The 16102-nt window shown below is 32.2% G+C and overlaps 1 protein-coding gene across 8 annotated transcripts in view; it reads right to left on the reverse strand.

The window, feature by feature from the left end:
* LOC126735053 (uncharacterized protein CG45076-like) overlaps positions 1-16102 on the reverse strand; it is a 374536-nt gene that overhangs the window by 265693 nt on the left and 92741 nt on the right. Inside the window, exon 1 of one of the 8 annotated variants that reach the window (XM_050438940.1) lies at positions 11694-11781. The exons of the other annotated variants lie outside the window; for them this stretch is intronic. Coding sequence (XP_050294897.1) covers positions 11694-11766 — 73 coding nt within the window. The 5' untranslated portion in view covers positions 11767-11781. Of the gene's footprint in view, positions 1-11693; positions 11782-16102 lie in introns of those variants that run through there. 8 annotated transcript variants of the gene reach the window in all.

A 16102-nucleotide genomic window follows, 5' to 3' on the forward strand; every position in this document is an offset into this window, starting at 1 on the left:
GGAAAAATGTTTTGGGTCCTAATTTTTATAAAGTAAAAAAAATTATATGTGATGAAATATGGTCTAATTAATTACTTACAAAAAAAAATATACAACTGAAACCAAAAAATGGATTTTGATTACGATGCCTATGTACCAATTCCCACCTCAAATTTTTATGGTAAAAGGTATCAAAGGCTTGAAGCTGCCCTAGAAGATATCTGTTTGACAAATAAGAACGTTCCAGCTGATATCATTATAATACCACCTGATCCTGACAGTCAGACTAACGAAGAGGATATAGATGATGATTTGATTGAAAAGAATGAAGTAAGCCAGTTTCCTAGGGATATCCTAGGTCAAATTGAGGTACACTATGTGGATGAGAATGAAGATACTAGTGATGAAGAAATGGATATGCCGTTATCTGTTTTGCACCAAAATCTACTAAAAGGCTCTGCAGCTATCAAACTAGAAGATGCTGGTCAATCGTTGTGAAAAAAAATCCAGTGAACCCAGATGAACTGAAAATATTATTGATATATCTTTACCATCAACGCTTGGGCCGCTGATCGGTTAGAAATAGTCAAAAGCAACTTACAGGATTGTACTCCAATTGAAATCTTTGAAAAAAGATTTGATGACAAGATTGTTGAACTTATATTCCTTTAAAAAAAATAATCATGCCAAGTTACCATTGTATTCATTTGAGTACATATGTATATCTAAGTTATCTTTAGAATATAGATTTTATATATCGTTTTGTTAAGAATATAGATATTATCACAATGACGTGTATTTTTTTTTTTATTTTTTTTTACTAAAAGGTACCGTGGGATCTAATGGGTTAAATGAAATATTACTATTGGTATCTATTATTCTGTAAAATAACAAATAAAGTAAAATCAGCTCGTTAAAAATATTATAAATCATATCTCTTTAAGTTATGCATCTTTGTTAAATAAAAGCAAACTACAACCCAGTTACCCACTTGAAACTGATTTAATATTTGTATAATATATATATTTAACTGAAATTTGTTAAAATTGCTTTTGATAGATAAACAACTTTAGTTTAACTTCCCACACTGTATATTTAATAGCAAAACTCTACAAGTTATACATATATATCATATGGCTGGCGTTGCTGTATATTAAGTTTGTTTTAAATTCTGTTCGTTTCATGTTTCTTATAGAAACTCGATAACCTCAATAGTTTTTTTTGTCCTTTAAGAGTTCTCGTTTTCTTGTCGTTATCTTGGAGACCAATAATAACGTTCCTTGTTAACTGGACCGTTAAAATCAATAGGACTTCAATGTCTGTTACATTTATAGAAACAAAGGAAAGGCAAAAAGTCCTGAATGTATTTTTATAACGTTTCTGAACTGAAGTGGGATAAAATCACGATTCTCGTATTTGGGTATTTGGGACGTTTCGCTTAAAAGTCGGAACGATGCTCAGTTGACCTATTTGTAAATACTGCAAACTTTTTCCTTTTGCTTTTTCTCGTAAAAAAAAGTAGTTTACATTTTTATGCAGTTTAAGTTTTAAGGATAAAAATAATTAAAAAAGGTTTTATTCTCGTGGCCAAATAGTAGTTTAAATAATGGGTGTGACAAATCCGACTTTTTGCATAAATTATTTAACTCTGTACTTTGCTTTTATATTAAAATAAATTTACATTCATATAACTATTTCGCTTAGTTTCAGAACATTTTAAAAAATTATTCTAAAAGTAATTGATTTTTCTTGTAACGATGGCTTACAAAATTTTCTGCTTTATTTTCTACAATACTTTAAAATTATTAATTATATTTGTAATTTTAAATCTAAATTAATTATTTTTTTGCACTTTGTTTCCGCTTTCACAGCTAAAATTAAAAGAATAATTTAATCTTTTTATTTATTTATCTAATTTGCTTATCCAAAATCTAACATATTAATATAATTATTAATTATACTTTATTAAAATTATTATTATTAAAATCCAACATGTTGTTACTTATGGCTGCGACCCCATAAGGCGTCATGTGGAAAGCCAATCGTATCAAAGACCACTCCTCGCGTTTTCTCGGTTAGTGATTTTTGGCCAAGTTCATTGGCCGAAGCAACCGAAGAGACTCAAGAATGACAGATTTCTGCATCTTCATTGTCGGGTGTTCGGAATCTTGACATGCCAGAATCTTTTCAGTTCTTCCACTAGGGTAATCTTTATACCTCCCAAAACGCCGACGATTAGGAGAGCCAGTCGCACAGTATATCCCGGGTAGAGCCTGCCATTCAAATCTAGGTATTTGGCACGCTTTTCCGGTTCTTTGTGGTCGATGTTTGTTTCCGCTGGTACAGAAAACTCTATTACATATATAAACTTTTTTCCCTTATCAAGCAGAATGAAGGCAGACTTGTTAGCCTGAATTCGGTATGCAGTATAAATAGCATTATTCCAATAAATGTGGCAGTTATTGTTCTCCACAGTCGCCTGAAGCAAATGGCAAAATCCGTGTTCAATCCAAATTGTAGTAGTACCTGAGGTAAAAGTCAAGCACCATAAGAGTATTGCTGTGTCGATGAATTGCAATGAATGGTTGCAATAGTTACATTAATCGAGCTGCAGATTTAGCATCTAAAGAGTTGTTCCCGTATCTTCCATTCTCTACTCTGAGCTTTGCGCATTTGTCCAATCCAAAACTTCATGCCTACATGTCTGATATATTCATAAACCGCCTTGAGAGACTGCTGAACTCGCGCTCACTAGTTGTGTAATGATTATGATCATCCATGTAAAATATATATGTTACCTTGTGTTCACATCTTGCTGGTGATCCATAGTGATAACAGCATGTCTTGGAAAGGGATATGGATACCGGTAGCAGCAATATAAAGAGCAATATAAAGCAATATAAAGAGCAGAAGACTAAGTGAGTTGCTTTGGAAAACACCTCTCCTGAATGCAACGGGCTCTGTGACGTTCCAGAGTGTCTTTAGTCATTCGATAATATAAGAATAGGACAAACTTTAAGGTATTTAAGCAGATGTAATAATAGTTCATGTGATGTTGTGTCAAAAGCTTTTTTATAGTCAATGCAAGCCATACTTAGGTTGCGCCTAAATTGTATTGAATCTTGGGTAACTTATGTTTAATTAGAAGATCTTGCAACAACTTGATAAGAACAGGTTCTATTGTATCCAATGTTCGATAATATCAAATTTTCGTAAATATCTTGTAATATCGGTCTTTAGATTTTCGACTGCTGTAGGTCTTCCTTCTTCGATATCAGTATTGTTGTGTGAATGGTTCTTAACACCCTCTAAGTTACTTTAAACTTTTTTCCTGCTCGGTGACTGGCATTTCTCTGCAGTAGGCGCTAAAATTTTTAAAAACTGGAGTGTCGTGTCGCAAAGGCTTTGTTGTCTCATAAACATTTTTCCAAAATTCTTTTACTTGGAACGATAGTGTTGATAACCATGAGGTCGAGACAGCACTGCTTGATGATCTTAAGCATCATTCTATTTAGTTTATGATGCTGCTTGTGTAGTTTTAAATCTATTTTTCCAATCTTTTTGGTAAAAGCTTTGTTAACCAAAATACAATCTTATTGGTTAAACATAACCTTCTGGATTGTCTAAGATCAGTTACTTGGTAGCTTCATATAGTACATTTTTAAGTGCCAATATAACCGCGTTTTCTAGAAATCCATTATCAGCGTGTGCGTATCCTATAATTTTAAGTGAAGCCTGATGTTAATATACACTTTTCATCATCGGCGATTCGGGAAGTGATTTAATTCTTAATTCCTCCCACTGGTTGGCTGGTTATACGTTGTTTTCCAGCTGATGAACCTGCTGGGCTATTTCTTATTGTTGCGGAGAGATGATTATATTGTGGAAGTTTCTTACACCATGCGGGTGTAGCCTAGTCATATAGCCTGTCCTAGTGGTTTCACTAAGTTTATATGCATCTCTAAAATTATCCTTTCGCCCATATTAATTTGTATAAAGCGTCCATTTCCATTTCCAAGGTCATTTAAGGGCATCCGTCCCGTTGCTCTTTCAACCTGTCCTATACCTCTATCTATCCAAATGGCAATTCGGATTGTTATTAGCTTGCTCATTATTTGTTCTAGTGAGAATGTGAGATATCCATAGTACTACGAGATGTTACTCCACATTGCCCCGATGGTTACCGGTATGATGTCAGCTATCGGGTCTTTTCTGAGTTTGATGGTACCCGCACCTCGCTGGCAGTCTTGCATCGAATATACGTGCTAGGTAGTACTAAAAAATAGACTGTGAAAAAAAGTGTTTGACCACTTATAAAGGTGGTAGCGGAGAAGGTGGCGAAGAGGAAGACGGAGAGTTTTTCGGATACTGACTACACATGTCAGTGGTTTGGAAGCTTATTTTAATCCCAAAATTACAGTATTGAAATAGATGTATTTAATAGTCAACAAATATGACTCAATGTATTTCTATTATTGGAGAGGTTTATCATGTTTATATTTAGTTTAAGCCAATATCCACATCGTCATCTTTCTTTATGAAAACAGAAAGCAACTGTAATATAAATGCGTTTGTATAATAACTGACGTAGTGTTTTTACTAATACAAAGACCGATTCATTAGGTCCGTATTAGTCTGTATTAAAAGGGATATATTTAAGATTCATTCCTTTTTCGACTTTTGCTTCATTCGCTGCTTAAGTAATAAAAATAAAAGAATAGTTATTATAATTTGTGTTTTTGTTCTACCCATATTCTTAATATACAGAAACAGTATGGAACTGAGGTGACGGTGATATCGTTTTTAAGGAAAAAATATTTTGCTAATAAAGTATATTTAATCGAAAATTCAACAGTAGAGTTTCAGAATCCATTTTTCAAGTGTACTTCTCCAAAACTCAATACGGAATAACCTAATACACGCGAAAATAGCAAAAAAATTTGAACGCTCCACTACTAGCCAGCAAGTATGCGCTTTTCTGCCATGCGCTCTCCTTGATCCTCGCCGATCTGCTGTCCACCTTATGTGTGGCCGCACACTAAGCGTAAGTCAGTCTCAGTGGCCAGACCTTTTTTATCAGCCTTCCGTTTTACCTTTTTTAGGTGCCGAAATCTTGAAACAGTCGGTCATCGTGACTAAAATGGGTTTTTGAGACTTATACTGGCATTGGTTTAGATACAAATCAATAGATGTTTTAATTTGGCTTTAGATACAAAAATTTAACTGACGACAGGTGAACATCATTATTATTAATATTAATATTATATAAAACAATACTTCTTAAGTTAAATATAATTCTAAAGAGAATTCTTAAATTAGTAGTTACTAAACTTTTTCGACACTCAGTTTCTACAGTATGAAAAATAATTCATCGTAAACCACAATGATAGGTCTATGATGAGATTTATTATTATTGTATGCAAATTAAATAAATTTATTTAGTAAATAGACATTAAACAGTACTTAAAGCATCGCTCCAATATACGTATGTCAGAGATGAGGGCACACACAAGTTGGTTTAAATTATTTTTTTTTAGTAAGTGATAGACAATTAAGAACCAGTAGGTAATTATCTTAGTTTTTAAAAACACGACATTTTGGTCGGTAAGTATCTTTACTCCACAATTTAAGCTTGATAATGTCTTAATAGACCTACCAACCAAAATTTCACAAGCTAAGAAATCGGACAATCAGCTACATCCTTAGTTGCTTACAGCATAGCAGTCTTTCGTAAGTAACTCCGAGAGGCCCAAATCTAGAAGAAACACATTATTTGGAAAATTTAAAAAAAATAGTTTATCAGAATGCGAATTCTAATAAAAGAAAAATGTACTAATATTATGTTATACATATATAATTTCGAACATACTCAATAACTGTATCTTGGTTGCCACTGAATTTTCCATGAAGGTATGTTTTGGTTAATTATTAGGCTTTGACATCTGTTCACTGCTAAGATGTATAGATTAACTCTGTTTACTGAATAAATAATATGCCTGAACTGTATATATATATGGTGTTTGTATATATCATTTTATTGCTAAAGTTCGGAAGTGTACTCAAGTAGCTTTAATAGAAAATGAGGACATAATATAAACTTAGCAAGTAAGTAAAGTAAATATTAGTAACTTAGTAAACATTAAATAACAATTTATTTATATAAACATTAACTTATAAAACCGAATTATGGATACTAATGATAGACGTAATAATAGACGTATATAAGTAATTATTTTTCATTATATTAAGAAAAACATTGTTTTATTTCAATTTTGAAATTGGTGATACGATGTACACTATTGTTAACTGATTATTGCAGTACATTAATTCATTTAGATATGTAAAGTAAAGCTGAAGAATTTTATTTTATCCTGATCTATATCTGATGCCAACAAAGTAACCTTTTTGATTAGGCATTTGCTTTAGATATTGCGATTAAATAATAAAATTATGAGATTTCTTATTAAATAAAATTTAAATTTTCCCGCCTTCCTTTGGCAACGCCTTTCTACAATTTTAATTGGTCCAATTACATACGTCAAACTGTCAAGTTAGTTACAACAGTTTCCGTTGCCAAGCGAGAGGACGCTAGCAGAAGAATTTTAATCAGTTTGTATGAAACCACCACTTTTCTATATATTTGTGTTTTGTGGTCCATAGGTTACATTTGTCCTGTCTGGGATTCACCAGTTCATAAAACACCAATTTATACTACGAATTTATGCCTCTAACATATACATTTGTTGTATTTAATTTTGTTATTATATAATTTTGCTATTTTGTTAGGTTTTAACGAAAAAATCCTACCGCAACCTCAATTTACGGTAAGCTTTTTAAACCGCTAAAAAATATAAAAATTGTTTTTTGGCGCCACTGGACATTCGCTGGACATGTTCAACCCTGGCAGGGCAACTTCACACCGCTCGACTGTAGCCTGTAATAGTTGTCATTGATTCGATAGTCTTTATTACCGTCAAATCAGTATAAAAATTGTAATTGTATAACATTTTTCAATTTTTTATGCTCACGGTAATCATGCTCATCAAAATTAAAGTGGTTTCACTTTAACTCAAAAGTATAATATCATCTAATAAATATTACGGACAATGACTTCCATTTCAGCCTCGAGTCCCGACGAATAATTTGATATTTAGAAGTTCAAGATACTTTCAACGTTAAATAAATTTTCCCTTTTATAAATACTTTCTCCCTTGTCGGTGTAATATAATTTAATACGATTTTCCTAATAGAGGTATATTGCTTCTTTGTAGCAAAGAGGAAACCTTATATAAACATTAATTTTATTGGTACTTTTATATTTACCTTATATTAATGCAATCTTGATTTCACAGTTATATTTTACAGATTTTTTTTGCTGAAAAATGTTAAGTTATCATATATTAATGATTATATGAAATATTATTTATTTATTGTTTTGAGTTATTATCTCGCTAAGCGCAAAATAGAAGTCACTCAAGTGGGCCATAAACAGTAGCCATTTTCAAAAAAAGTGGTGCCTAATTACTCAAGACATTAAATTACGATTTTTATTTGACGTCATTCTTCCAACTTACAAAATTCCACGATATTCAAATAAAAAATTATTTAAAAAAAATTAAAATTATTTTTAAGAATCCCAATAATACTAAACGTCTCGGGATTTTAAAGCTTACATAAAATGGTAAATTCTATCAGACAGCGATATCACAGTCAAAACACACAACCAAAAAATTTGCTTTAAAAATAATTAATATTCAGAACTATTATAACTAACTTAACTATTATAACGAAATAATTTATGAACTATTATAACGAACTATTTTATTATATAGCCAATGTAACGGAAACAGTGGTTGACGTTTACGAACGCTTTGAAGAATAATCTTTTTAATTTTATGTTTAAAGTTGGATAAAGCTGTAGCAGATTTTAATTCATTAGAAAAAACATTACAAAGCAGTTTTGATCGCACTATAGCTAAACGATTTTATAAATATAATTTTTTTGTTGGTAGGGTGATACACAAGTTTATTAAAAAGATATATGAGAGTTTTTGATAATACAATTTTGTAAGCAAGAGTAAAAGAGTGCACTCTTTCTTAATTTTTAGAATTCTTAAAATAAAAGCATTACATGATCAAATTACCTACCATTGTTGCAAACTTAAGGACAAAAATTGCAAGCCTTTTGCAAAACTCTATTTTAACAGGCCAATATACTACATTAAAAAAAGTCTTTCTGAATATATATTAGTTTTAATTTAAGTAAGCACTTTATTTTTAATCCAAATGCCAAATTTTTTACATACAAGAGAAGCCAAAATCATGCCTTCAATAGCAATTTCGAAATTATCAACAGACTGAGATCAGATTTATTAGATTAAGCTTCGGAGCTTTGGATATTTCTGAAATGAGTAAAGAATCAGAGTTGATATACACCGCAAAGTGTTTTACATCTAAGTTAGAAAATGAGAAATAAATTTGAGTGTCATCCGCCTATTGGTGAGAATGGTAATTTACTAAATAAGTATGAAAGTCAAGTATATGTTAGAAAAATAAAAGTGGTGCCAAAATTGACCCGTGAGGGATATGTAATCAATTACAAGCTTTTGATTCAATATCAACTCCTCCCTATTTAAAAAGTTGGAATGAGTAGTATTAAACTAGTTTGCTCAATTTGCGATTTTACCTGCTCAGGTATAGTTTTTTCATGAATCTTGAATAAGGATGAAAGCTTACTCACTTAATGGCAAGATTTAGTTAGCCTATTAACCTTCGGCAAGGAGATTGATCTCAGCGCTGCTCAAATGAGATGACGCGTACGTAAAATTGAACGATAACTGGGTTTGCATAGTAGCCACCTCAGCGCTGTTGGTCAGAAGTAAAGCTCCCTCGGATTGGTTAGTCTGTACGTTTAACAAATTTAAACCTGATGGTAATAAATTACGGATTTTTTTTCCACAATAAATTAACATTTTTAAATATCCTTAAGAAACAAAATGTTACTTTTTATTTTTGTGGCAAGGTAACGCAAGAATTGAATAATCTTACAGACTTGCCAATCATTGGATTCAAAGACCAGGAGGTCAGCATTTTAACGATCAATAAGTACCAAGATCAATAAGTTTCATTTCTAACTAAATCTTTTAATAGGCGTAATAAAACGACAAAAAAAAATAACAACAAAAGAATGCCAAATTAGTTTTAAAGAGAAAAGATTTTTAATTGATTATTTTAGAGGTAAAATTGTAATGTTCGTGAACAAAAACCAAAAAAAAACAAAATTATTGTTTAAGTAGAATACTTGTGTATTTATCGTTATTTATAGTAATTTAATGTATAACTTTTATATAATTTGTTTCACACATTTTCTATAACGTTTTGTATGAAACAAAAATGATTATTTAACCAAACTTATCATATTTTAATATCTATCATTTTTTCATTAATATTTCATATCTAAATATTTACCAAAATAGTCTTTAGTTTGAAAGTCTTTCGAAAAATGATTGTGATACATAAATAAAATCCTGAAATAAATACAGACCTATAAAATAAATTATTTGATGTAAAGCTATAAGGCAATTATGATGTTCGGTGTCCGATATGTAGTTCTCTGGAGCTTCGGTTAAATTTCTCGATGATACAGGAACAAGAATATTAATTTTCGATTTTCAAAATAAAATACTTAATTAAATTTTTCTGGTATTTCATACAGTAATTAAAAAAATATATATTTTGTGCATTTTTTCGCCAAAGTCTTTGTAATCGACAATTATTTCCAGCTGCCTAATTATCATTAGGTGTATATAACAATAAATGTATCAAAAGTTGGGTTCAGCCAATCAGAGTCTCTACCTCTAGTTTCCTTGACTTTAGGAATGTCAGCTAATTTCCAAGGATTACAAAATTTGGAGGAAAGAAGTATTAATATTATGTAAGGAGTTAATGATAGAGTAATATAATTTTCTGGTCACTACCAGGTCAATGCATCTTTATTTTAAAAATTATTTTCTCTGAAATTTTGTTAAACCATTGGATAAGATCTGGCGTATCTGGTATATCGCTTTCGCAATCGGGAGTTTATAGTTTGCATTGTGCCGATTGCCCTACGATTTATGTGTGACAGTCCGGGAAGAAAATTTCAACAAGGGTACAAGAACATCTAGGTCTGGTGAACAAGTTTAAAGCCACCGATATTGTCGAGACCAAGTCAGCGTTTTCCAATCATTTATTGTCAACAAGTCATAATTTTTCCTATCCCAATAAGGTGGCAGTGGTTCATGACTGCCAGAAAAGCAAAAAGCTGGATCTTCTAGAGAAGCTAGAGATTACAAGAGCGAAGGAGAGTTCAGTTTTAACTTGCGCTAACGACGTGTTTAATTTTGAGCCGGGACTCATTTTTGATAACATCTTGTAGTCCTCTCCTTTCTTTTCAAGCTATCGCATGGACATAATCATTGGTAATATATAATATAATGTTATAACATTCGTTGGCCTAGCGGTCAACGCAGCAAACTGTAACAGTCTTGCTGCAAGGTTGTAGGTTCAAATCTCGATAGTTCCTTTTTACCTTTTTATTATTTTCTTATAATCAAGTTCTATGCTATTGTTTTTTATATATTTGTGACGTCAGTTTTTTAAACTTATATTTTACCGTTTAGTGTGTGTATATATTTGACCCAGTCGGGTGTGTTTTTAACCTTCTTGAGGTATAGTTTTTTGTTTTACTTTAAGGTCTTTTTGTAATTTTATTTGGTTTTGTTTACATTATTTTTTAGGTCTGATGATGCTCTTAGGAGCGAAACACGTGTCACCACTCAAACAAGTTAAAGAATTTTTTTTTGAGACCGAGACTTTGTGTTGTTCTCCTTTGATTTATTTATATCAGGGTCTCTTTGAGAATATGGATGACTTCTTTCAATTTGAAAATGATTTTCTCATTTAGATGTTAATTATTAGCATATTAGGTATTAATAAATTTATTAGATAAATCTGGGATACTTGGATTTTTTTTATAATATTTTACTCTAATCTTTCGTATTTCTGCTATCCGATCACAAGCCGTCAAAGTACTTCTTTCTAAATATTACTATCACTTTCTCTTTAATTTTATCATCTTATTATTTCTTTTAATAAAAATTAAATAAAGTTATAAAAACTAAAAGAAAATACAAATAAAATGAATTCGATATATACTCGGGAATACAGCTAAGTTTTTGCACTCTCTATTTTAAATTAGCTAGAAGGCATGCAACACTTAATGGTTTTTTTATTTATTTTTTGGCTTCACTAGTTAATTTTTATTTGACTAAAAGAAATTACTATTTTCACAATGCTTAAAAGAACGTGAGGGCAATTTTTGGATTCGCCTAATATAAATTGCTATTTTTTTATTTTAATCGAAAAAGAATATAGCATCTTGAAAAGACGTCTAAGTAAAACTATGTCGTAACTTTAAAGATCGAACAAGATAATATGTTTGGACAGCATTTTTAGAAGTATCTAAAGTAATGTTATCTCTTTTGATAATTCTAATTCTAATGACATACTACCCGGATCGAACTAAAATTATACAAATAATTTAACTACATTGATATGAATGCGTTAATTATTCGTGTAGCTTTTGTACTACATTTGAACCTTAATTTAGGTTATTAAATTTAGGGTATTTAATTCTAAACAATGCTTGCATTTTCTAAGCTTTGTGTACTTACTTGCTTTGACAGTGAGTGTTTTTTTAAAATAATTGATTTCCATCGACAAAACCAATAACGGATCACGTTTCATAACATTTAGTCACTTTTATTGTTTACTTTAAAAACAATGAAACGACAGTCAACGCGAGTCAGATGAAAGCTGTAATTTGACGTTGTCAATAAAAAGAGCACGTTTTAGATATCCGTTGCAATATATAAATATTTCATATAAATGTCAACAATATTTAATAAAGAATGTGATATTTTTTATATGAAATAACTGATAAATTGTTCATTTTTACAAGATGTTTTTTAATATAAAATTTTTAAGATTACTGTTTTATGTTCTTCACTCACGAGTATGCTATCTACTTCTTCAGGGGGATAAAGAAGAAATATATTATCTACTTGAACAACCGGCCTTAACGGACATCTAACTGTCAAAAACAAAATTGTTTTTAATTGTTAAGCAAGACTTGCATGGTTTCAGGGGTGCGCAAATTTTTTTAATTTGTTTTATTAAGATATTCCTAGGATAGAATTGAGTAGAAAATAACCAACGAGCTCTAAATTAACCTTTAAAGTCAATAAGAGACGAATTTGTCGCTTCCTTGTTGAATGGAAAATTGGAGAGTCTCGATAAAAGCGGTAAATACAGATTCTTACATGCTCCATTGGTTCCTATTACAGGATGTTTTAGAACTATGGGATTAAACTTCTGGGGGTTGTTCAGTGCAACAGAAGAATCCATTTGAGTATAGGAACCCATGTCCGGAAATGCGTCACTACGCCACTACGGGCCTAAGAAATTATAAAAAACATTAATTACCTAAATAGGATCTGCTGCATTTATTTTTATCTTTTGTACATGATACCATAACAACAATTGTTTAAAATCAACGCTTATCAATGTCAATTCTCAATGTCATGTTTAAAAATTTTATAGCTTACAATTTTTAAACATTTATTGCTAATGGAAAACTTTACCAATCAAGAATTGGCAGATATGCATTTAGAATACGGAGCAACAAACTGCAATGCACGAGCAGCATCGCGGTTGTATCATGAACGTTATCCCGAACGACAGCATCCTGGATACAAAAAGTTTAAGACCAAGATGCATGATACTGGTGTTGCTCGAACCGTAAAAACGGTCGAATTTGAAGAGGAGGTGCTTCAGCGAGTTGCCGATGAACCATCAAATAGCACACGTGGCGTCGCTAAGAATATGAATACGAGTAACGCTTCTGCCTGGCGGGTACTACACGAGCAACAACTTTATCCTTACCACTTCCAGAAAGTTCAAGGTATGACTGCAGCCGATTATCATCCTAGAGTTCAATTTTGTCAATGGCTTCTGGATCACATCATTGCACAACCAAATTTTTTACGATATGTTTTGTGGACCGATGAAGCCTCTTTCACAAGAGACGGTATTTTAAATAGTAGGAATAGCCATGTTTGGGACGAAGAAAATCCTTATGCAATTTTTCCAAGAAAACATCAGAATCGTTGGTCTGTCAACGTATGGGCAGGCATTGTTGATGATTATTTAATTGGGCCATACCTTCTACCGGAACGGTTAACAGGACCTATTTATCTGCGTTTCTTGGAGGAAGTTCTCTCAGAACTCCTTGAAAATATTTCACTAAACGTTAGACAGCAAATGTGGTTTCAGCACGATGGGGCACCGGCTCACTTTGCTGTACAAGTACGCGAGTATTTGGCTCAGCGGTTTGGGCACCGTTGGATTGCCAGAGGTGGAGCAGTTTCTTGGCCTCCTAGGTCACCCGATTTAACGTCGCTCGATTTTTTCTTGTGGGGACATGTAAAGTCTTTAGTCTACGAAACTCCAGTAGAATCAGAGCTAGACTTAATTGGACGAATAACAGCAGCATTTAAATTCATTCAAAACAAGGATCAAATTTTTAGTGTAGTCCGCCGAAATCATGTGCGGCGTTTAAATCGGTGTATTGAGGTTGGAGGAAGACATTTTGAACAATTGTTGTGATGGTATCATATACAAAAGTTAAAAATAAATGCCTCAGATCCTATTTGGGTAATTAATATTTTTTATAAATTTAAACGCGTCTTAGGGCCGTAGTGGCGTAGTGACACATTTCTGGACATGGGTTCCTATACTCAAATGGATTCTACTGTTGCACTGAACAACCCCTAGAAGTTTGATTCCATATTTCTGAACCACCCTGTATAAGTAACCTTAGATTCAAGACTTTAAGATGGACGTAGTCTAATTGTGATCCGATGGAGAGAACGGCTTACCACGTCATAGAGTGATAAAGATATCCTGATAAGTTAAATTGGTTTACGTTATATATTAAGTTACATAATTTTATGTCTAGTAAGGTCGAAATTGAAAAGAATCAGGTTGGTACCTAACATGTGCTAATTCTATAAAATAAACTTTTAAGAGTTTTGTGACTGCTTAAGAATTAGTACAAAAATGGTTTTACTCAAATAAGTGACTCTTAAATATTGAGGCGACAATGAAGATGATTTTCTCACCTTTAGAAATTACAAAGTAATTTAAAATGTAGAAGATGTAGCAGGGCATCGATTAATTTTAAGGCTGTAGGTTAAAATGTCACATTAATAACACAATAATCACATAGTAAGCTAGTAATATCTATCTTCAGAAAAACCTGGTTTCTAAATGTATATATACAGTGCGGCTCTTAATTGTCTCTCCTCTTATCTTTTGGATGAGTCTATTTAAAAATTTGGCACACATCATAAATCTAAGTACTACTTTTTGATACCCAGCTCATTTTGAAAAACTTTAAAATGGTGGCGGGACGCCATTTTTATTTACTACACCAGTTCAGATGTAATTTCTTTGTAGATGTGTTGTTGTTTGTAGAGTCCTTTGATTTTTTTTGACATTGATAAAAACAACTGCCCTACTACCGTGGTAAGTGTAGATTAGACAACTTCATAAGCAAAAGTAGTTTGGAGGCCAATCAGGAAATCTAAGCGACCATTTATTATCACCGTTCCTACTAATAAGGCGATTGGAAAAAGAAGTTCTTTCACTTTAATCGTATCATGAGCGGGACATCTTTAAGAAAGTATAGCAATTCCAAATCTACGTCGGATACAATTTAAACAGCAAGAAGAAACTGATTTTTGTAGTGAGACTAGATATTTTTAAACATTTAAAGAACCATTAATAAAAAATTATTATATAAGATAATCTCCAACCTGGCACAAACATTTAGTTTTTGAGGATTCTGGGTACGATCGACGCAAGTACGAGTAGAGCTCCTATGCTGATTTTCCTATGACAAATACCGAAGAATTTAGTCTGCCGTATAGTTCTATGGGATTGTGTTAATGGGATCGTATTTAATAATTTGGGAAGTATTTAAGTGAAATTGGAAAAATGTTGGCAGATGAAATAAAGGAACAAAAACAAGTTCACCAAGCAACGAACAAAATTGTGAACATACAATTTTTCTATAAGGCAAACGACCGCTACAGAAGTCATACAAACCATCGCCAGTCTCAAAAAGGGAAAGGCGTCTGGTGTTGATGAAATTAAGGCCGAAATTCTAAAAGAAATGAGATAGCATGTCCCCTAGCCTACAAACTAAACAATTCTTTTGAGTCTAGTATATTTTCCCAATCTTTAAAAATTGGCGTAATTATACCACTGCATAAAAATGGCTCGGAAGAAACGTTAATAACAGACCCTTCTCGTTACTTTCGAATATTGCAAAAATATATGAAACAATCTTAAGGACACGGTTATTATCTTCCTTAACAAAATACTCTGCTCTTTCAGATAAACAGTTCGGATTTCGAGAAAAAGTCTCAACGGAAAATGCTATTCTCCAATTAACGAATTATACTTGGGTTACCGAACAGATGGAGTGGTCACGTGATCGTTCTGCGCCGGAGGTGTGTCCTAGAGCCTCGATAGGGTTTATGACTTGGGGTTTTATTTAATTTTATTAGTCGAGCGTCTTTAGATCGTTTTGGTTGAATTTTCTGCTATTCGAATATTCAAATTTTGATTTTTTTTTTACTTAAGTAATTCTCAAAACCAGATTATGATCATAAAATTATATTTTATAATGACCGGGTTCATCAGAAAAAAGCGCGACCTGAGCGCTCGATTGTTGCTCAGGTATGACAATTTTTATTGGTCCTTACTATAGGCAAAACTTTCAGCGCTCAGGTAGCGCTCGGTTCTGATGAACCTGGCCAATTACACCCTAAATGTTAGACCTGGCATGATTACTTAAAAGGATTACCTATCCCTTTTCGGTAAACCCCAATATACTAACATAACTTTGCATAACAAAATATCTAAAAGGGATTATTATATCATTACCTGGCACAACCTCAAAATCGGTTTGGACCCATTTTACAGGCGACCGTATTATATTTTAAAAAAAGCTGCT

This window comes from Anthonomus grandis, chromosome 4 (assembly GCF_022605725.1).
Source record: "Anthonomus grandis grandis chromosome 4, icAntGran1.3, whole genome shotgun sequence".
In the NCBI taxonomy this organism is placed as follows: domain Eukaryota; kingdom Metazoa; phylum Arthropoda; class Insecta; order Coleoptera; family Curculionidae; genus Anthonomus; species Anthonomus grandis.